At 50.2% G+C, this 20,721-nt stretch overlaps 8 protein-coding genes across 8 annotated transcripts; 4 read left to right on the top strand and 4 right to left on the bottom strand.

Annotated features, from left to right (window-relative positions):
• Positions 1 to 84: 84 nt before the first annotated feature.
• Positions 85 to 1,057, bottom strand: ASPGLDRAFT_116451 (uncharacterized protein; the record flags this gene model as incomplete). The annotated part of the gene is made up of 3 exons (XM_022539769.1): positions 85 to 183; positions 233 to 853; positions 932 to 1,057. The coding sequence occupies 3 exons, from the start codon at positions 1,055 to 1,057 to the stop codon at positions 85 to 87; spliced, it is 846 nt and encodes a 281-aa protein (XP_022404943.1).
• Positions 1,058 to 1,089: 32 nt separating this feature from the next.
• On the top strand, positions 1,090 to 2,920 carry ASPGLDRAFT_41803 (uncharacterized protein). The gene is made up of 4 exons (XM_022545489.1): positions 1,090 to 1,133; positions 1,185 to 1,739; positions 1,823 to 2,013; positions 2,078 to 2,920. The coding sequence occupies exons 2-4, from the start codon at positions 1,577 to 1,579 to the stop codon at positions 2,810 to 2,812; spliced, it is 1,089 nt and encodes a 362-aa protein (XP_022404942.1). The 5' UTR covers positions 1,090 to 1,133; positions 1,185 to 1,576; the 3' UTR covers positions 2,813 to 2,920.
• An 864-nt stretch (positions 2,921 to 3,784) lies between these two features.
• Positions 3,785 to 5,950, top strand: ASPGLDRAFT_117024 (putative RNA binding protein MSSP-2; the record flags this gene model as incomplete). Its single annotated transcript, XM_022539830.1, has 6 exons — positions 3,785 to 4,758; positions 4,816 to 4,906; positions 4,961 to 5,050; positions 5,113 to 5,207; positions 5,266 to 5,587; positions 5,633 to 5,950. The coding sequence occupies 6 exons, from the start codon at positions 3,785 to 3,787 to the stop codon at positions 5,948 to 5,950; spliced, it is 1,890 nt and encodes a 629-aa protein (XP_022404941.1).
• Positions 5,951 to 6,036: 86 nt separating this feature from the next.
• ASPGLDRAFT_41802 (FAD synthase) lies at positions 6,037 to 7,600 on the bottom strand. The gene has a single exon (XM_022545488.1). It carries the CDS (start codon positions 7,372 to 7,374, stop codon positions 6,466 to 6,468), a length of 909 nt encoding a protein of 302 aa, XP_022404940.1. The 5' UTR covers positions 7,375 to 7,600; the 3' UTR covers positions 6,037 to 6,465.
• Positions 7,601 to 7,731: 131 nt separating this feature from the next.
• On the bottom strand, positions 7,732 to 8,598 carry ASPGLDRAFT_41801 (uncharacterized protein). The gene is made up of 3 exons (XM_022545487.1): positions 8,510 to 8,598; positions 8,407 to 8,450; positions 7,732 to 8,350 (listed from the first exon to the last, which is right to left on the bottom strand). Exons 1-3 carry the CDS (start codon positions 8,570 to 8,572, stop codon positions 7,807 to 7,809), a joined length of 651 nt encoding a protein of 216 aa, XP_022404939.1. The 5' UTR covers positions 8,573 to 8,598; the 3' UTR covers positions 7,732 to 7,806.
• A 173-nt stretch (positions 8,599 to 8,771) lies between these two features.
• Positions 8,772 to 11,426, top strand: dbp4 (RNA-dependent ATPase HCA4). Its single transcript, XM_022545486.1, has one exon. The coding sequence runs from the start codon at positions 8,813 to 8,815 to the stop codon at positions 11,237 to 11,239; it is 2,427 nt and encodes an 808-aa protein (XP_022404938.1). The 5' UTR covers positions 8,772 to 8,812; the 3' UTR covers positions 11,240 to 11,426.
• Positions 11,427 to 11,766: 340 nt separating this feature from the next.
• Positions 11,767 to 13,843, top strand: ASPGLDRAFT_41798 (amino acid permease). Its single transcript, XM_022545485.1, has 5 exons — positions 11,767 to 12,279; positions 12,333 to 12,534; positions 12,581 to 12,622; positions 12,671 to 12,819; positions 12,868 to 13,843. Exons 1-5 carry the CDS (start codon positions 11,963 to 11,965, stop codon positions 13,811 to 13,813), a joined length of 1,656 nt encoding a protein of 551 aa, XP_022404937.1. The 5' UTR covers positions 11,767 to 11,962; the 3' UTR covers positions 13,814 to 13,843.
• An 834-nt stretch (positions 13,844 to 14,677) lies between these two features.
• sclB (putative C6 transcription factor) lies at positions 14,678 to 16,274 on the bottom strand (the record flags this gene model as incomplete). The annotated part of the gene is made up of 2 exons (XM_022548626.1): positions 14,678 to 15,067; positions 15,108 to 16,274. 2 exons carry the CDS (start codon positions 16,272 to 16,274, stop codon positions 14,678 to 14,680), a joined length of 1,557 nt encoding a protein of 518 aa, XP_022404936.1.
• Between the last annotated feature and the right edge of the window lie 4,447 nt (positions 16,275 to 20,721).

Genomic DNA, 20,721 nt, shown 5'->3' with positions numbered 1-20,721 from the left:
TCAAGGTATTCTAGAAATATTCATGTTGTATAGACCCATTCGCTATTATGCACAAATCAGATGCAGAATATGATCAACATGCTATCACTGGAAATTCATGCTGTAACCACCCGTCTTGGGATCTTGAACAAAGTTGAAGTTGTCCGTGGACAGCCCAAACGGTTTGAGGATACCATTTCCCAACTGCAAAAATCAGTTACTCAATCAAGAATAGACGAATCGCATGACTTACATCCTTCAGTTTGCCCATCATTTCCGACGTCTCCTTCTCCCGAGCCTGGTTTATCCTCGCAGGAAGCTCCCGAAGAGCCTTCTGAACAACCCGTCTGTCATCCGGTGGCAGATTATCCATGGCAGTAAGTGTCTTATAGTCCTCTTCCGCTCCTTGAAGATTTGCCCAGCCGCCCTGTTGGGACCGTGCCTTAGCCCGTCGCGTGAGGGCTTTGCCTCGTATCCGTTCAACATCGCGCTTCTGTTCATCAATCTTTCGCAGTCGTTCTAGTTCCTCCTTTTCCGCATCTTCATCATCTCCGGAGATCTCAACCACGGCATCTTCTTGGGGTTCGGCCGTTTCCTTCCCCTTCGATTGGTCTGTATCCTGCTGTGCGGACGGTGGAATCACCCGGTCCAAACAATCAAGACATGCTGTTGCAGAATCGACAGCTGCCTTCCAATCCTCCAATTTCAGATAACATGCGCTAATGTTACTCCGGAGAACCGCGACATCGTAATCGAGATAGTTCGGACACGAGGCGAGGGCACGGTCGTAAGAGGATATCGCTTGATCGTAGCACGCAGAAATAAACAGCTTATTCGCTTCCGATTTGATTGTCTGAGACTCTTTTAGGAGACGCTATCATGGAGACTCGTGTGTCAGCATTCTGCATACTGCGTGGATGGGGGTAGGACGAGTGAGGGGTTTGCAGCTCACGGATTCTTCTTCAGCGGGGAACCGGGCATCGTGAAAGATGTCTTCTGCTTCGCTGTCAGAGTCAGCTGAAGACTGCTGGTTCGTGTCCTTCTTTGGAATGCTTGATGTAGCACTGGTGTCCGTCATTTTGCGCAGTGAGATCTGTCTGGTTGGAGGGGAGCTACAAGATCGTCTGGCGGCGGTCGGCGTCGGAGGTACTGGACTACCGATTATTGGCCACTGAACAATGATGCGCAGATTTTCAGGGTATTACCAGAGGAGAAGAGTTGGTTCAGTAACTACTTGTGAGACAGTACTGCGTAGAGTGCTCCGTACAGATTGCGCTGTAAAGCATGGTATTTTCACACTGGACTCTCTCATCCCGATACAATGCCTTAGTGCCTTAGTGCCTGAAGCTTGATCTCCAGGGACTAACTAGCTACACGTGACCGTTCCGCTATCCGCTTTCCCCGCACTGCGGAGAAGCTGCTAACCGATCTGGTCAGGTGACGCAAAGCAGCGCTTCTTTCGAGTCCCCGCGGGAGGCTCAGACGATCATGGTGTAGCCGGTATATATACTCCTTCGCTGCTGATTCTCTGTGTCTCCCGGTCTCCATTCATACTTTCTTCCCTACACTTTCGAACGGACTTCGCTAGGTTGTCACAATGAGTCTCTCCTCTGGGTTATCTCTTCCGTTGCGACGGTTACACGCTTCTAAACCGATATGTTCAGTCAACCGCGCGCAATCGCCAGCTTCGCTTTCAAGAGCTTTCTCGACGACTTTGAAACGGGATGCTAGCTGGGGGTTTATTGGGTTAGGGCAGATGGGTGCGTTCCATGTTCTCAGTCATACGCGGGGAATTGAACCCCGGATCAGCTACCGTCCGTCAGAATCTAACGTCATCTCTCAGGATACTGCATGGCCAAGAACCTGCGGACCAAGATTCCTGCAACAGATACGCTGGTTATCCGTGATGTGAATGAAGACGCTATGAAGAGATTTGTGGAGGAAGCACGCGAGACTGCAAAGGGTGCCGGTGCAACGGAGGACGCTTACAAGGTCGAAGTTGCGGGGTGTGCAAGAGAAGTGGCTGAGAAATCGGTAAGTGGGCTTCACCTGCGGATTGCACGACTCGCTGGGAGGTTCTAACCTACTCTACGGACAGACGGTGACTATTAGCAGCCTTCCGGAACCGCAGCACGTTAAGAATGTGTTCCACTCCATTCTGAAGCCCGGTGACCTTCCAGCCCTCGAGAAAGAACGATTGTTCATTGACACATCCACGATCGATCCGGTTTCGACCAAGGAAGTTGCAAACGCAGTTCACGCAGTACGCGCAGGACGCTTCGTCGACGCACCAATGTCTGGAGGAGTGGTAGGAGCTCGTGCTGGCACGCTGTCTTTCATGTTCGGTGCATGCTCGACAGACGGGAAGCTCGTAGAGCAGGTACAATCGGTTCTGTTGTTGATGGGAAAGAAAGCCTGGCATCTTGGCGGGCCAGGAGCTGGCGTCTCGGGGAAACTCGCCAACAACTACATCCTAGGAATCAACAATATCGCTGCTGCAGAAGCTATGAACCTGGGAGTTCGCTGGGGTCTCGATCCGAAAACACTGGCTGATATGATCAATTCCTCTACAGGCCGTTGCTGGCCAACGGAAGTAAACAACCCTGTTCCCGGGGTCGTCGAGACTGCTGCTGCATCGCGAGGATACGAAGGTGGTTTCGGGGTCAGCTTGATGCACAAGGACCTGCGCTTGGCGCTCACTGCTGCAAAGGAGTCTGGTACTCCGCTTGTTCTGGGTGACGAAGCCCAAAGAGTGTACAATGATGTCGAAGAAGCACACCGAGGGAAGGATTTCTCAGTTGTATACAAGTGGCTGCAGGAGAAATCCCAATAGTATAAGTTATGAACTACGAATATTTACATTATCTTATCTAGTATGGTCGAGTCTCTTTTCTGTGCATAGTACCTCGGGATAGTAAATAATGAACAGTGAATAGCAACGACTTCTACGATTACGAAGATCTGATAATATTAGTTAACTACGATCGATATTCATTTAAACTAAGAAATGAAGTGAATTAACGATATCCCACTGTATTGTTTACTCATGGTTGCGTTCTACGTTGGTATTGTGTCCGACCCTCGCACCTTCCCAAACGAGCGACTGCCTAGTTCTCAACCACCGAAGAGCCTCTTTCCTTCCTAACCTGGACAGGAGGCTCCTGCCTTCTGGCCGTCGTGCCTTCCGTCTTTGGGCCTCTAAAAACCCTCCTCCCTCCGTCTTCTCTCCATCCTCTTCTTCTTCTCTTTCTTTCTCTCCTCAACCTCTTCCCATCGTATCCCTTCTACCATTCGTCTTCTTTTCCCTATCTATCATCTCCATTGATGCCAGAGCTGCATTTGCTGCTCATTCTGTCTCTTTTAAACTTCTTCGAGGCCATATTGTCTATTCTCACCATCGAGCTCTTGCTCTCGTTCTTTTTCCAAATCCTTGTCCTCCTGTCTGGAGGTTCGGCTACCTGGATCCAAGGTACTTCACTTTTGTTGGCCATATCTCTGTGGTACTTCTCTCGACACTAAGTAAGTTGATAGCCTTGTCCCTCTGAGTCCACCTGGCTATCCTGTCTCTGGTTTGATACTGACAGATCAAGACAGTCGTTCTCCGTGCTCGTTAGAGCGTCTGCTATTCCACCCGGTCTTATCGTGGTACATCTCGTTTGTCTCTACACCCTCTCTAATTTACCTTGATAACCCTATCTCATTTCGTTCTTCTGGACCCTTTAGCAGACTGCACATGTCAATTGACACTTCCTTCTTCGAGCATATGGCTAACCATCATGAAGATCCTCTATTTAGGACTGCAACCATGCAACTCCCGACTCAACAGCAGACTGCCTCCACTGATTCCGTCCCGGCTTCCAACGGCCAACCTGGACAGTTTCCGAATGAGAACCACGCTCCGTACGCTCCGGGTTACCAGCAGATCCCACCTGTCAACAACCGTGATGCCAACGGACAGACCCTCCCACAACTCTTCGCTGGTCTCAACCTCCAGAACCAGCGTCCGGGTGCCAAGTTTGGTCCCATGAAAGGCAACCTTCCTTTGCCAGTGGCTCCTTTCGATCTCTCTGGATCTCGTACGCTGTACAATGGTCAATTTGTTTATCTTCCCAACGGGGCTCTTGCCAATGGAACCTTGTTCAATGGCATGCCTCAAGTCCCTTCTTTTGCTCCTACTCTTCCTGGACACGAACAGCTGGGCCAATTCCCATATCTGTCTACTGGAATGTACCCAAACGTTAACCCTGGCTGCTCCATCGTCCCGGGCGCTATGTCGGGATACCCTCTCCCGTATTTGGTGAACGGTGAGGTCCAGGACCAGACGGGCCAAAAGAAGAACTCCTGGGGCTCTAGTGAGGAAAGCAAGGCATCTGCTCCAGCGTCCTCTGATGCCCAGCCGGAGTACTACGCCAATTCTACTGTTCCCAGTGTGGAAGGTTCCAACATCCCGAACTATCCATACAGCATTCCTCAGCAGTTGGGCCAAGCTTGTTTGCCGTTGCAGATGATGAAGACTCCAACCGGTTATGCCTTGCAGGATCTCGAGGCGTTGACGCAACAGGAGCCGTCGATCCCACGGGCCGTTCCTGCCATGTGGACCAATCCTTCGGAGATGACCCTGGCTAAATGTCTCGAGAATCGTGAGGGCATCACAAACGTCTACATCCGTGGTTTTCTTCCTGAGACCACGGATGAGATGCTACACGATTACGCATCTCGTTTCGGAAAGATTGACCGCTGCAAAGCAATCGTGGACTTGGATTCTGGTCTCTGCAAAGGGTATGTATGCACCTTCCCCGTTCTTTGCTCTACTTGATACTGATCCTAAGCTTGCAGGTTCGGCTTCGTCCAGTACTTCAATTTCGAGTCTTGCGAGAACTGCATTCGAGGCTTTTTCTACCTCGGATACCAAGCTAGCTTCGCCCAGGTGAGTTTACCCAATGACTCGTTCTCCCGTCGACTCTGCTAACGTGGTGCAAAGAAATCACGTAATTCACGACTCAAAGACCTCGAAGACAGAATGTCAACCAACATCTACTGCACCAACCTTCCGATTGACTGGACTGAAGCGGTAAGCGAACCGAAATCCCATCGATCATTGCTTATGTGCTAACTTGGGAATGTCTCTTGAAGGACCTTCGCATTCATTTCGAACCATACCGCGTCGTTTCTGAGAAGATCAGCCGTGACGAGAAAACCGGAGTGAGCAAGGAAGTCGGTTTTGCACGGTAGATACCATCGACCCGGTTATCCAGAGCATGCCCAATGAGCTAACACCATCCCCAGTTTCGAAACACGAGACATTGCAGAGAAAGTCTTGGGCGAATTCCATAACGTGATTGCAGAAAATGGTGTGAAGTTGCTTCTTCGCTTCGCAGACACGAAGGCCCAGAAGATGTTGAAACACCAGAGCAATGAACGCCGTGCCTATCGTGCTGGAGAGTATAGTTACTCGGTCGAGGTGGTCCAGGGTTCTACCCCGTCACCTTCGTTGCATCGTCTCCGGCAGACCGCTTCTCATATCAGCCCTAACTCCCAGCTGAGTTATGCATCGCCACTCGGAGTAGGTTCCACTTGGACTCCCGCAACGTCAATTTCCCCGTCGTACGTATACAGAAATGTCTGACATTCGGCTCTTAAGTGTACTGATAAGAGAAGCAGCTGCGCTCTGGCGAAAAACCCCGCGAACGGCACACGGTTCAATCCTCGGTCGGCACGCAACAGTCCTAATGCCCTCGAGGATACCCCGGTCTACCGTGGACGGCTGTCTTCTGTGAACCGCAACGGGTTGACCGACATTTCCGCTGGCTCTGGTAAGACCGTCCTTCCGAGTACTCCGTGTTCCCAATCGAAGTCGCAGTCCAAGTCCGAATCCTGCAGCCCTCAAAAGCAGCACACCAGGTCTGGGTCCACGTCGCCGTCCTCTTCCCGTGAGGAAGTTATTGTGTGTTCGCCCCGTTCGCTTGTTTGAAACGACTTTTTTTCTATGCTACTATACCTTCCAGTCAGCGTGACGTATTTATATGCCAGCCGCTCTTCCCGTTGTGCATGAGTTCGTTCCAATACATGGAAAGATGCCGCTTTTTTACTCGATTTATGATAACAGCTGTATTGCAGTCATATATTTTTGAGCGTGACATTTGCCATTTGTTTCTTTGGGCCGATTTCTTCTTTGTTTTCGAATTTGATTTCCTGTTGCCATTGTTTTTGTTTGACGTTAATCACCATTGTTATCCACTAATAGGTGCTGTCGGAGAAGACATTGAAAGGGATATCTTGTTCTTTATCTGTCTATTGATGTATGTCTTTCCTGTTTGTACCCCAAAAGAAATGCAATTAGTCAACATGGTATGTCTCTTACTCCATCCAATATAAAACGAATCACCCAGCGGTAACGCTCACAACTAGATACACCAATACCATTGCAGATACTCGGTAACGATCTAGCGTACAGCCTTATTTAGCTCACCACGGTGCCTTCAGGGTTCAATTGCGGCCCAACCGTTCCTCCAAATCCTCTGTTAATTCGTAGGCAGGTCGGAAGCGTTTATCCCCTTCCTCCGAGCTGTCGACACACAATATAGGATTGGGGTAGGTGTCTGTGGTGCCACCGAGACTGGTGTAGCCCTGATCGTAGAGAGAACAGTACTCGAAACCAAGATGACGGATAAACGACCAGATCTCAGCGTAATGCCAATCGATAACGGGATGAATGCGGACGAAGTCGGGCCATCCTCTATCCGTACGATCAAAATGCGTCAACTTGGCGCCATGAGGGTCCGTACGACGAGTCCCAACGAAAATCGCCTTCACAGCCGGATTCAACGCCAAATAATCCTCAAAACTCGACCTCAGCGTCGTCCGCGGCGGATCCGTCGTATACTTGATAATCGAAAGATGATATTCCCTCGCCGAAGACTTCACAAACCCCTCCACATCCGGGAACGGGTCCGGTGGTAGTGCATAGATAGCGGGGATCGAGACAAGCCCACCTTCCTCGGGGGGCGGATGGGGATGCAGACTTGCGAGAAAGAGAACAAGGAGCACGAGACAGTCTTTCCCGCCGTTGTAAGAGAGGGAGAGTTGCGCGAGGGGATACTGGGAGAGGGCTGTTGCGAAGACGTCGAGGGAAGTGCGGGTTTGGTGCTGGACGGCGGCAAGGAGGGAGTCGGGGGGATGGGATTCGGAGAGGAAGGAGTGGATGCGAGTATAGAGGGATGCGATTACGGTGGAGAGGGGTGGTAGCGTTTGCTGTGGTGGTTCTGGTATCGAGTTCTCGGATTGTAGGTGTGGTTGTGGTTGAGGTGGTTGATTCAGAGGTGCGGTGCCATTGGGATTAGGGAGCGCTGTGCCGTTGCTGCTGCTGTCTGGACTAGTGTTGGAGATTGTTGTCATTCTGTTTCTTTCCAGGATTCCGGATTGGGTTCTTGTCTGGTTGTATCTGGTCTTTTCCTTTGTTCGGAGGTTAGGAATTAAGGGCGGTGTTGAAATGTGTCAATGGAGGCGGACGAGGAAAGAGAGGACAGCATTAATTTTATAGCAGCAACATAAGGAGAGTGAGTCAAGCAGATTAACCAGGTGTAAGAGTCCCGAGACAACGACAGATAAGGGAGAATTGCAGCGAACGCAGGATGACAGGTTTCTTTGCGAGAGAATCTTCTGGGCGCCGAAGCCGCCGTTAGCCCCGCATCCCGTGAAATCAGCGCCGCGGCCGATTGCTCTTTAGGGTATTCTACGAGATATGAACATGTGGCTTGTGGTTATCAATTCTCATTCAAAAACAATCCAACGCCGAGTCGCTACTAAGAATATAAAGAATACAGTCGATTATCCCAGAACTTTCATCTTTTTCTTCTTCTTCTTGCCCTCTCCATCCTCACCACTCTTCTTCCGCCCCTTTTGCCAATCTCGCCAAGTCGATATTCGCTCTTCCCGCGTATCTTCCCAAGCCTTATCTGAATCGCGTTTCCGTTTCCGCTCCTCAATCTCCTCATCTTCCTTGCGCCGCTCCCGTCCTTCTTCCTGCAACTTCGCCTTAGCCTGTCGCCGGCGTCGCGCTTCTTCCTCCAATAGCACGTGTACCGTCTTCTGTCGCCATTCCTTCTTGAATTCTTCGGTCTTTAACTCCGGGGAGTCGAGGGTGTACTTGTGCTCGCGGATAAGGAGTCGTCGCGCGTCGGCGATACACTCGTCCAGGTACGTGCGAGATTTCTCTTCTAGCAACGCGGTTTGTGCTTTCTTGAGACGATCGAAGGCATCTGGGGCGGCAGGGTTCTTGGTCTTATCGGGGTGAATGAGGAGGGACTTTTTGCGGTATTGGATTTTGATGTCGGATTCGGCGACACCGGGTTGGAGGTCTAGCACGGAGTATCTGTTCAGGCCAAGCTTGTCAGCAGCGAACGAGGTAAGCGTAGATACAGGACTCACGCGTCTAGCTGGAATGCCTTGCGAATGCGATCAATCTCTGCGTCCTGTAGTCATGTTAGTTCTGGTTCCTGGCGTAATAACACCACGGTATCTCGGTGCATACCTTGGTAAAGTCCGACGCCTCCTTCTCTAGCGCATCCAATGCATCTTGTTCCTCGTCCGGCATCTTGTCGATAGCTCTCTGAAACGTAGAACTCCAAATCCAGAACAAACGAGACGTTGGAGTCTGTAGCGTCGGCAGAGGAAAGCGCAGATAAGCGCCGAAGCGCGCCAATCTTATCGGGGGCTGAGTCAGCAGGTGGGCGGTCGAAAAAAATTGCTTCACCGCCCGCCGGTGGAATTATTCACTTTATCCTACTTTTTCTCCAAAACAGAGGATACCAAAAGAGCACGGAAGAGTTTCATCATGGCGCCCGGGAAGCTCAGGAAACCGCAGCAAAAAGACAAGACGCTGAAGCGCAAGCGCGGACAGGAAGAGCTGTCGTCGCTTGTCTCACGGGTCGAACAACTCGACATCAAGGAATCGTTCAAGACCTTCTCCGATCTCCCTCTCTCTGAACCTACGGCCTCCGGATTGACTGCTTCGCATTACAAGACGCTTACGGATATCCAATCTCGTGCGATTACCCATGCGCTCAAGGGTCGGGATATTCTAGGTGCCGCGAAAACCGGTAGTGGCAAGACGCTTGCGTTCCTCGTCCCCGTTCTCGAGAACCTTTATCGCAAGAAGTGGACGGATTACGATGGATTGGGCGCGTTGATTCTGTCGCCGACTCGCGAACTGGCGATTCAGATTTTCGAGGTCCTTCGCAAGGTCGGGCGGTTCCATGCGTTTTCGGCGGGTTTGGTTATTGGAGGGAAAAGTTTGCGGGAGGAACAGGAGCGGTTGGGACGGATGAATATTCTTGTTTGCACACCGGGTCGGATGTTGCAGCATTTGGATCAGACGGCGCTGTTTGATACTTTCAATCTGCAGATGCTGGTTATGGATGAGGCGGATCGTATTTTGGATATGGGATTCCAGCGCACGGTGGACGCGATTATCGAACATATCCCCAAGGAGCGACAGACCATGCTTTTCAGTGCGACGCAGACGAGAAAGGTTTCGGATCTGGCCCGTTTGAGTCTCCAGGATCCTGAATATGTGGCTGTCCATGAGGCAGCTTCTTCCGCTACGCCCTCGACGCTTCAGCAACACTACGTCATCACCCCTCTTCCGCAGAAGCTGGATGTTCTGTGGAGTTTTATCCGGAGTAATTTGAAAACAAAGACGATTGTGTTCATGTCGGCAGGGAAACAGGTGCGGTTTGTCTACGAGGCTTTCCGGCATCTGCAGCCTGGTGTTCCGTTGATGCATCTTCACGGGCGGCAGAAACAGGGAGGGCGAATGGATATCATGACCAAGTTTGCGCAAGCGCAGGAGGCTGTTTTGTTTGCTACGGATATTGCAGCGCGTGGGTTGGATTTCCCAGCTGTGGATTGGGTCATCCAGTTGGATTGCCCGGAAGATTCTGATACGTATATCCACCGTGTTGGACGGACGGCACGGTACGAGCGCGATGGTCGTGCTGTTATTTTCTTGGAGCCCAGTGAGGAAGCGGGCATGTTGAAGCGCCTCGAGCAGAAGAAGGTCAAGGTCGAACGGATCAACGTCAAAGCCAACAAGCAACAGAGCATCAAGGATCAACTACAAAACATGTGCTTCAAGGATCCAGAGTTGAAATACCTGGGACAAAAGGCGTTTATCGCTTACGTGAAGTCGATCCACCTACAGAAAGACAAGGAAGTGTTCAAGCTAAAGGAGCTTCCGCTGGATGAATTTGCAGGCAGTATGGGTCTACCCGGAGCACCGCGTATCAAGTTCATCAAGGGAGACGACACCAAGGACCGCAAGAACGCCCCACGAGGCCTCAACCACCTATCGAGCGACGAGAGCTCCGAAGACGAGAGCGGAGAGAAGAAGCAGAAGAAGAAGGACGAACAGCAGGTCCGCACCAAGTACGACCGGATGTTCGAGCGACGCAACCAGGACGTTCTGGCGGGTCACTACTCGAGACTCATCAACGACGACGGCACGGTTGTTGGTGAGAAGTCTGCTACCACTGACGCCGATGAAGACGACGATTTCCTTTCCGTCAAGCGCCGCTTCGAAGCCGGCGACAAGGACCTGGACGTTGGTTCCGACGAGGAGGAAGAAGAAGGAGGAGGAGAAGGCAAAGACGTCAAGGTGGTCAACGTCGACGGCCGCGACGACAATCCCCTCGTCATCGACTCGAAACGCCGCGAAAAACTCCTCCAATCCAAGAAGAAACTCCTCAAATTCAAGGGCAAGGGCACGAAACTCGTCTACGACGACGAAGGCAACGCGCACGAACTCTACGAAATGGAAGACGAGAAGGACTTCCAGGCCCGCGGCGCCGCCAAGGACCAAATGGCCAAGTTCCTTGCGGAGGAGGCAGAGCGCACACAACAGGCAGATGTCCAGGACAAGGCACTGGCCAAGCAGAAGAAGCGCGAGAAGAAGGAGAAGCGCAAGGCTCGCGAGCGCGAACTCGAGGCGGAGGAAATGGGTGTCGAGACTGGTGGGGAGCTGCCCTTCGTTGGACCCATGGAAGACCTCGGTGGCTACAGCGACGACGACAGAGATCAGGACGTACAGGAAGAAAAGGAGAAGCGACCAAGCAAGAAACGCGTGCAGTTTGCCGAATCCGAGAGCGAGGAAGAGGAAGAGCCTCGACCCAAGAAGAGCAAGAAGTCCGACAAGAAGGTGGAGCCAGAAAAGGTCCAGACACTGGAGGATTTGGAAGCGCTTGCCAGTGGATTGCTTGGGTGATTTGTGGTGTATATTGTGTTTTGTGGTGGGTTTCTTCGTATACTTTGTTCATGTCGATGTCGAATGTTTTCTATCTGTTCGAGCGAAAAAGGGTACCTCAGCATTGATTGTTTTATAGCATTGTACATAGATAAAATAATTCGTTTACACATTTCATCAAGTTCAATTCTCAGAAAAATGATAACCAACACCCAGGGTATGCACCATAAAATCCAAATGAGAAAGGTGGACCTGATCGGGAACGAGGTCGGATTAGGTCGCACTCTTCCCCGATTGGTCAGGTCTTTTGGACCCTTAACCGGTAATAGAGGGATCTGATATAGCTCAAAGGATCATAGTAGATGCTGAGTGATATATATACTGAAGCCAAGCTGTACCTGCATATTTCAATGCCGCTGTTGTGAACCGTGGTACATGGCAGCTGTCCTACTCATAGCCCTACTTCGACTTACAATCAGGGTTGCCAGTTTCTGTTTATGGCTGATCATAATGTATTCAATCGGAACTGCCCGTTCTCAAGAATAGACGGCCAGTCACATGCTCTCCTTCCCGAAGCACGGGATCTCCTCATCTCCACCGGATCTGACGCCATCGCTGTCAACCACACAGTCCTTCATCATTATCGCGCATATCTTAAATTTCTTCAATTGACAGAATCACCATGATTTTCAGGTCCTGCATGCGATTCATTGACGCTCCATCACCCCCCAATCACCAGCCAAAATGACGGTCCGCGACGTCGAAAAGCAGCACCCACAGACATCGGAGATTTCCCCAGATCCCCACAACCCCAGCAATCATGTCAACGCGGATAAACTGGCTCGCAACTTGTCGGCCCGCCAGGTGCAAATGATTGCTATTGGAGGGACCATTGGAACTGGTTTATTTCTCGGAACGGGCAAGGCGTTGGCAACCGGTGGACCGGCGTCAATGCTCATTGCATATGCTATATGCGGGGGGATTGTCTTCGTGACGATGTTGTGTCTGGGTGAGATGGCGGCTTTTGTTCCGGTTGCGGGGTCTTTTTGTACTTTTGCGGGGTGAGCTCTCTGCTTTATGATATGGGAAAGGCCAAGCTAGCTAACTATATTAGCCGGTTCGTCGACGATGCACTCGGGTTCGCGTTGACGTGGAACTACTGGTTTAATGATGCTGTGTCGACGGCGTCGGATGTTATAGCGCTTCAGCTGTTGCTTGAATTCTGGACGGAGAATTTTCCGGGCTGGGCGATTAGTTTGATATTCCTCGTGGTTGTGATTGCGTTGAATGTCTTGTCCGTCAAGGTTTATGGAGAGGTAAGACTGTTCTCTTTGAGTTGCGGAACAGAGCTAACTGCAACAGGTCGAGTATTGGCTCAGTTTGCTCAAGGTCGTGACTATCGTGGTATGTTCCGCATCTTTGAATGAGAGACGACGGTTTTAATGCAGACAGATCTTTATCATCATTGGAATTGCTGTCAATTGTGGTGGAAACACGGATCACAAGTACATCGGGGATAAGTTCTTTTATACCGGCGATGCCCCGTTTGTTGGTGGAATTGGTGGCTTCGCATCCGTTTTTGTCACGGCCTCATTTGCCTAGTAAGTCATTTCATTCGAGGACCAAGATCGATTGACTGACACTCTCAGCGGCGGCACCGAATCCATCGCAGTCACAGCCGGGGAGACAAAAGACCCCTCCAAGAACCTCCCCCGAGTCGTCCGCAACGTCTTTTGGCGCATCATCCTCTTCTACATCGTCTCCATCATCATCATCGCCCTAAACGTCCCCTACACCTACCCTGGCCTCTCCAACGGCGAAACCGCCACCAGCCCCTTTACCATCGTCTTCACGCAAGTCGGTTCCGCCGCCGCAGGAAGTTTCATCAACGCCGTGCTCATGACCAGCGCCATATCTGCAGCAAACCACGCACTCTTCGCAGGCTCCCGCCTCCTCTACTCCCTAGCGGTCGACGGCTACGCCCCCCGCTTCTTCGGCCACCTCAACCGCTTCCAAGTCCCCTGGGTAGCCGTGCTCTCAACATCCGTAATTAGCGGTCTCTGCTTCGGAGCAAGCTATATCGGCGCCGGGCAACTCTGGTCCTGGCTGCAGAACATCGTCGGCGTCTCGAACCAGCTCTCCTGGGTGTGCATCTGCATATCCTCGCTACGCTTCCGCTCCGCTATCAAGCACCAGAACCTCGAACACCTGTTACCCTTCAAGAACTGGACGTATCCGTACGGTCCTATTGTCGCGGCGGGGCTGAATATCGTGCTTATATTGGTGCAGGGGTGGAGTTGTTTTAGTCCACGGTTCAAGGTGGTTGATTTTGTATCGTTTTATGTCGAAATTCCGATTATGCTGGGGATGTTTTTGGTTTGGAAGATGTTTAAGAGGACGAGGTTTGTGAGGAAGGGGGTTATGGATTTAGTTACAGATCGGTATGACTTGAGTCGGGAAGGTGTGAATGGGGTTGAAGAAGATCAGGATGTGCAACAGGGTAATACAGGTATATGGAGGCGCTTTGGTAGAGGGGAGAAGAGTGGTAAAATAGCAGGGAAGATGAAGAGGGTAGGGATGTGGCTATTCCTTTGATACCCGTCTACAACATCCAGAATCGAGCCCATAATATCTAAAAAAATTCACTGATATTAAACATACAAGTCAAGTCTAACCTATATCCCAGCATGTATACCATATATACGTATCTTTACAAAAACATCTCCAAACGTAAATGCAAGATAAGAGCAAGCGGATGCATCAATCAAAGAACGCAGAATCAAAGCAAGAGCAAAAAAACAAGTAAACCAGCAAAGAAAAACGAGTAAGTAAACCAAAAGAACGAATGGACGTCAACCCAACGCCGTCGGTGCCAAAACCCCGATGGCCCCGTAATGCCATAGCCATAATAAAACGAGTCGAGAGTAAAGTTCAACGCAATCCCAGAAATAACGAGTCATTGGGTATCCTAAGCGAGCAAGCGAGAGCGAAGTGACATAGGAGGTGAGGGATGCTGGATGTGGGTGATGTGAGGTGGATTATGTCAGAGAGTGAGATATGAGAAAAGGAAAGATCGATCATAGTCAAACAAAGGAAATATTAGAGAGAGTAGACAAAGGGAAGAGATCACAAAGGAAATAATGGTGGGACACCTCACATCCAGCAGTGGAGAGAATCGAGTCGACAGTAAAAGGAAAGATGGTGTTAGTGCAGATCATCGACAACCATGACAAAAGCAAGAAAACAGAAATTGAAAACAAAAAAAAAAAAAAAAAAGAAAAAAGAAAAAAGAAAAAAGAAAAAAGAAAAAAGAAAAAAGAAAAAAGAAAAAACCAAAGAGAGACATTAAAACCATCTACAGCTGTAGACCCAGCTACAAAAATAAAATCCTCTGTAGCCCCGATCCTAAGCGGAGCGGTGAGGAAATGCAAATTGTCAACGACAATAACAGCGAATGGTTTAATCATTAACCATATCATCCAAGGCCATCTTTCGACGCTTGGTGGGCCTTCCATCGCCACTTTCGCCCTCCGCCCCGGACTGCGATTCATCCCTTGCTTGTGCATGTACATGTGCATGTGTGCTGGACGAAGGCAAGTGGACTGAGTGCCGGTGCGCGGGGGTAACGGACTCTGGCGGTCGCGGGAGGGTCTGCTTCTGAGGGAAGTTGAAGTCGGTAGGAGCAGGGTGGTAGTGGTGGGTCTGCGTTTGAGGCGAGATGGGGTCCATGAGACTCGGGTGGTGTTGGTGTTGGACCATTGGGGGAGGGAGTTCCTCGCGGGTGCGCGGGGACCAGGACGGTGGGAAGGGGTCGCTCAATCGGTGGCTTTGGCCTGGGGGGGGTTGCACCTGCGCTTGGCATCGGGGGGTAGATTGGGGGGAGTCGAACTGGGGACTCGAGGTAGGTGTCTTGGGGGTCCCGCGAGAGGGGCGATTCGCCCATAGGCTGGCGACTCATGTATGGCGAGCCACCGTAGACGGGTTGGTACGTCGGCGGGGAGGTGGTTTGCGGTTGGAAGGGCTGGTTCGCGTAGGATGATGGTGGTCTTCCCATGACTGGGGCCATACGGCTTCCTCCGAAAACGGGGCTAAGGGGTCCGGCCATGGGGACGTATCCTGGTGGCGGAGGAGCTGCTCCTCCCAGCGGCTGGATCGATCCCGCTGAAGAGAACCTCCTGTGTCCTGGGTTTCCTGGCATCGCCAACGCAGGGTCGACCGCTTGAGGGGTGAACATCGAGGTAGACCATCTCTGCGGCGGCAGTCCCATTGATCCTGGATGCGCAGGCATTTGCAAGTCCGTCAGGGGTCGGATCTCGCGAGAACCAGTGGTTCTGTGTAGGGTACGCCGGGCCTGCGAAGCCTGGTCTCCTGACGCTGTATGGTCGAACCGCGTGCTATACGGTCTCAGAGAAGCCTCCTCTGCCTTGAGCGGCGGCCTTCCTCGTTTCTTGTGCGTAACATCAACGCATGTCGAGGATTTGCCAGACAGAACACACCGTCGACACGGCCGTGCGGAATCACAACCCAGATGCTTCTTCTTGCAATTGACACACGCAGACGCCACATGAGCCTTTGTACGCCGGGTCGGCTTCTGGGTCAGATTTCTCGACGCTGATCCAGGGGACGTAGTAGTCGGGATGACAGGCGGATACGACATTTCAGGCTGCGAAACGTCTTGCGGGCCAAACGACGGCGACCATCTTGGGGCTGGCGGATCATGATAAGCAAGCGGTGGCTGGGCATGCTCCTGAGTCGACGCAGCCATGGACGACGTCGGAGCGCCAATAGCACTCGACACACCCGTGGTCGTATTCAACGGCTGAGGAAGCTCTGGATGTCCCCAACGTCTTGCATGGCCCGAGATATCCAAGGGATCGTCACCACCAACCGAGTCGGACATAGGTCGAGGGAGTGGAAGGGCCCGAGGGCTGTACCCTCGAGCATGAGTTGAACAAGATCGATCCAACGGGAACCTCTCCGGGCTCGAATTAAACCTGGGCAGTCCGAACTGGGGCGTCGTGACAAAGGGGGCAGGAGGGAGAATTAAGGATTGCATCTGGCAGCAGAGCACAGGAGAATAAAACAAGACACTTGACACGAAGCGAGGAGAGGAAGAAGGGATGGTGAATTCACAAGATGCTGACAGGAAAGACAGTCACAGCATATCCGGCCCTCGCAGCGAAATCTCTCCGTGGTTGGCAAGTAATCTCAAGTTCCTCCCGTCAATAAATCGAGAGTATTTATTATCCTGATGCTTCGGAATCGAGGAGACTAAAGGAGCTTATAATATATGTCAGTCTGAAGATCCACGATTGGAGTAGTCACATAAGAAAGGGTCCGTCGGTCAGCGGCCAGACGCCCCCGGATCAGGATGACAGTATATAGTGACTATGTATGCACTATTTTCCCAATCTGGAGCTCCGATGGCCTCCATGCCGGCGTTGATTTATTGCAGCACAGGGCGATCAATGGAGCTAGGGAAGAGACAGCGCAGAGTGCAGACCAGTAGTGGAAGATAATAAAAGAAGCACGAATATTAAAAAAAGAAGGGCCTTACATCCCGAAAAAAAAAAAAAAAAAAAAAAAGGACGCTATACCTTACCTTCTCGAAGCGAAAATAAATGCACGTTAATTGTCTTTATAGGCGAACACGTCCAACTCTCTATGCGCAGAATGCAGCCAAAGAGTTAAAAAAAAAAAAAACGGCGAACTATACCGGAGGCGCAGGATATCGGTGGAACGAAAGACCTTATTTTATGATCTCCCCAAAAAGAGGAAATTAAAAATAAGAAAGGGCAATAGATTTAGAGCAAAAGAAAAGCCGGAAGTAATCGGAGAGATGAGCTCTCTTTCCTTAAGCAAGAGCCTGGTGGTCCGGTATACTTTCTTTTGAATCTGCGACAAGGAAAAGAGAATAAGAAAACGGAGGGATCTCCAGCAACAGTATTGGTCTCTGGCAATGTCAGCTGTCGTCTTGCAGGTTATCGACAACGCTTATACCTGCAGCACAACGAGAGCAAAGGTCGAGAAGGGGAGGGGAAAGGGAAAAATGGGTTAAGTGATGGATGGTCATACATCCATTTTCGCAGTAGAACGGACAAATGCTAAGTTTAAAGTATAAGAGGAGTAAGTGGCCAAAGTCACTGCGACTAGCAACCGATAGACTTGATCTCCATCCGGGCAGATCTAATGGGGATCCTCCCCTCCTCTTCTTCCCATTCGGGAAATACGGCAGTGTATTGTAGCTTATGCGAGACTGCTTTTTTTTTTTTTTTTTTTTTTTTTTTCCCGCCTACCTTTTCCTGTCTGCCTTCTGTAAGTGGGTAAAATAGGAGGAGTTAGAATGCTTCCAATCCTCCGGGGACCCAGTCCAATAAGCTCGATCTTCAGACGGTTCCATACCGGGAGTGGGTTCGTTAAAGGATCGCCAAATAGTATAATTTTGAGAAAAAGAAAAAGTGAAAAAGTGAAAAAGTGAAAAAAAAAATAAATAAATAAAATAATAAAATAAAATAAAAGTATTATTTCTTTTTCCTGAATTATTCTGTAATGCTCGCTTTTTCCCCTTCAGTGGTCCGGACAGAGTAGTCTTCCGGTATTGGAGACGACCAATTCGGAATGAATGCCACGGTCCAAGTCAATGATACCCGTCGCAAAAAGTGGACTAGTACTCTGTAGTAGATGAAAAGGGAGAGGGGCTAGAAGAAAAATAGAAAAGAAAAAGCCGGGCCATAATAATACTGTATAGTGAAAGTGGTCCGGTCTGTATGGACTTGGACTATTATGGAGACGGGGACGGAAGTGCAGCCAGAGTCCTCCACCTCCACGGTGGAAGGATTACATGCGTATAGTATCTCTCTGTACTCCGTACTCCCGTCTACTATGCAGATGGACTCAATTGGGGTGGTGACATGAAGCAAGTCCGCATGGGGAGCAAATCAGGAGAGCTAGAGGGGGGGGGGGGGAGGAAGAACTGTTGAAGCAAGGCGAGAGACGGATCGACGCCGGCGCCCGCCGGCCATTGGCAATAGTTCCTCGGCAAGGATGAGCATTCCTGGGCGATCTGGTGAAATAGGAGCATTTCTTTTTTTTTTTCTTTCTTTTTTTTTCGTTTTATTTCTCGTCAAGGTCACCGGGCATACATACTTCGACCAGGGAACAATAATAATAATAATAATAATAATAATAGCATCCTGGAGTTTCTTCCTTCTCATTCAGACCATTGAGACCACTCAGACCCGAGGTGATATCCGCTCGTCACGAATGAGAATTGAATGGTTCGGTCCATAGACTGTTGCTTTTAAAGCATATGCTTAATTTTCTTGGATTTTCCTTGAATCCCTTCAATCAGCAGCAAACTCCTGGTCTCGGAACATTATGATTGGAGCGCTTCCCCTCTTTTTTTTTCTTTTTCTTTTTTTCTTTTTCTTTTTTGGAGAATTGGAGGGGAGGGATGCGTGTATCTTGTCCCGGATTTGGTTGCAATAAGATGCAGCATCGCAGCTCTCCCGGTCACTCGGAAACTCGTTGTCCTTTGCCCCCAGCGCCAGGTCAATCATCTTACTTTGCTCAATATGCGGCTCTCCATCCCATGCGGGTCTCTGGTGATTTCTACTCCCGTACGGAGTACCATGCTGTTTACGGGCACACTCCTCCTCGAAGGAATGACATCAAGGTTTTGACGATCTGAATCCTTTTTCCGAAGCAAGACCGTAAAATATGGGACTCTGGGTACATATGTCACTCTCGGATGGACACACAATAGGGAGACCCAGGGGCATGGGTCCCTATGATCAGCCCCCGAAAACTTACTTCGGCGTCTTCGCACCCCAAGACTTGTCGTGTCAATAAAATACTAAACGACCCCAAAAGACGCTGCCTGACAGGTGGATTTGAGAGGGTTTTTTTTTTTTTTTTTTTTTTTTTTGTGTGACTGTGACGCCAGGACGATAATCGGCCGAGCAACACTTATGTGCACATTTTATTTCTCCGCAGCGGTTCCGTGGCGCGTTGCTGAGAACGACCCACCACCATATTGTAGCACTGCCGGGTTGGTCTACCTGAGCATCTTGGTACATCTGACTTTCAAGTATTCCGATGTACTCGTACACTGCAATAACCTCATGGAACCGAGTCCCTGAAATCCAACGGCTTGGGTGAACGGCCTCGGAACAATTAGAAAAAGGAACAACAGTGAAGAAAATGAGACATGCAGAGCTCCATGGGTCCAGCAAAGCCTCCACAGTGTAAAGCCGGTTTAGGCAAGGTACAGTAGGGATTCCAAATCAGTCTCAAATCCAGAGGGATCAGACAGCTGCAGGCGCTTAGTCCGGATGGCTGGGCATCACATGAGTTTTGAGTTGCACCGTTCGCCGTTGTCAGATTCAACGGTGTGTACTCCGTATGTTCTCCTTTGTGGTATACTACTAGTACTCCGTACATACTCCGTACATACTCCGTACGCTCATCATTGGGCTCATGATGCAAAAGGGGGGCAAAAAATGGGAAATTGAGACGGTAGGAAAATTTTGGCGTTGTGATCTTCCGGAGAGGGGACCATGATCAACCTCCTGGTTAACGGACTCCGATTACCGGTTGAATTCTCCTTCTCCCTAGCTCCATCCGGACATTATTGTCAGAAATCGCGAAATTTCATGGGAGGAGAAAAAAGACTCTTTTTTTCCGGACTATTGCACAATAACCCATTCGGGCCGTCTGATAAGATCCACATCCAGCACGGAGCAATGGAGCTGATCGAGCGGAAGGGCCACAGCGATCAACAATGAATTGAGTGACGGGTTCACTAAAGCTAAGGGTCAACGGTCATGGCTGCCGTGTGCATTAGGAGTCCAGTGCACGTAAATCATGTTTTGTAAGAATTTCAAAAGGATGAATGTTATTGGGAATACTCCTGATTATTCCATCGGTTTACGCCGAGTCTTTCGGGAAATTGTCTACTGTCTTTGTGTTGTCATTGGCATCTTTTTTCTTTTCTTTTTCTTTTTCTTTTTTTTTTTTTTTTTTTTTTTTTTTCCGGGTCCTGTTTATGGATGGATCCAGTTCTACAGTCTACATAGTACGGAACAGAATGCTAAAACCTTTTCGAGAAAGAGAACGAGATTCCCCGATCACCACCGAACCTCTATTTCGCGGTTGGAAAATAATTAAACAGAATTCTTCCCATGGAACATGCCATAGTACGCGGAGTACAGCAAGGGGCGGCAGATGGTGCATAGCAGCGGAAATTATTATTCGGATTGGACAACCCCTCTGAAAAGACAAGAATCATCTCTCGACCGTCCAGTAACGTCCAGTAACATCCATCGAAATGTGCATTCATCATGATTCACGCAAGCCGCGGCGCAAAACCAGCACGATCTACCTGCTAGGCCCCAGTAGGAGAGTCGATAGTTCGGGGGGGGGGCCGCCAAATGCCAGATCAGATATGATGATAGTCCCCAAATGCCGTAGCGTCATGCTAGACTGGAAGGATTGGCGAGATC

Source organism: Aspergillus glaucus (assembly GCF_001890805.1).
Source record: "Aspergillus glaucus CBS 516.65 unplaced genomic scaffold ASPGLscaffold_2, whole genome shotgun sequence".
In the NCBI taxonomy this organism is placed as follows: domain Eukaryota; kingdom Fungi; phylum Ascomycota; class Eurotiomycetes; order Eurotiales; family Aspergillaceae; genus Aspergillus; species Aspergillus glaucus.
This window is presented reverse-complemented; position numbering and strand designations above follow the sequence as displayed.

Bases quoted from the DNA above. Each gene is read 5' to 3' on its own strand.
- ASPGLDRAFT_41798 (XM_022545485.1), top strand. From the start codon at position 11,963: ATGACGGTCCGCGACGTCGAAAAGCAGCACCCACAGACATCGGAGATT. The intron at 12,535-12,580 runs GTAAGACTGTTC...TAACTGCAACAG, and splicing joins CCGTCAAGGTTTATGGAGAG to GTCGAGTATTGGCTCAGTTT. The intron at 12,820-12,867 runs GTAAGTCATTTC...TGACACTCTCAG, and splicing joins GTCACGGCCTCATTTGCCTA to CGGCGGCACCGAATCCATCG.
- dbp4 (XM_022545486.1), top strand. From the start codon at position 8,813: ATGGCGCCCGGGAAGCTCAGGAAACCGCAGCAAAAAGACAAGACGCTG.
- ASPGLDRAFT_41801 (XM_022545487.1), bottom strand. From the start codon at position 8,572: ATGCCGGACGAGGAACAAGATGCATTGGATGCGCTAGAGAAGGAGGCG. The intron at 8,451-8,509 runs GTATGCACCGAG...ACATGACTACAG, and splicing joins AGGCGTCGGACTTTACCAAG to GACGCAGAGATTGATCGCAT. The intron at 8,351-8,406 runs GTGAGTCCTGTA...TGGCCTGAACAG, and splicing joins AAGGCATTCCAGCTAGACGC to ATACTCCGTGCTAGACCTCC.
- ASPGLDRAFT_41803 (XM_022545489.1), top strand. From the start codon at position 1,577: ATGAGTCTCTCCTCTGGGTTATCTCTTCCGTTGCGACGGTTACACGCT. The intron at 1,740-1,822 runs GTGCGTTCCATG...GTCATCTCTCAG, and splicing joins TATTGGGTTAGGGCAGATGG to GATACTGCATGGCCAAGAAC. The intron at 2,014-2,077 runs GTAAGTGGGCTT...CTCTACGGACAG, and splicing joins GAGAAGTGGCTGAGAAATCG to ACGGTGACTATTAGCAGCCT.
- ASPGLDRAFT_41802 (XM_022545488.1), bottom strand. From the start codon at position 7,374: ATGACAACAATCTCCAACACTAGTCCAGACAGCAGCAGCAACGGCACA.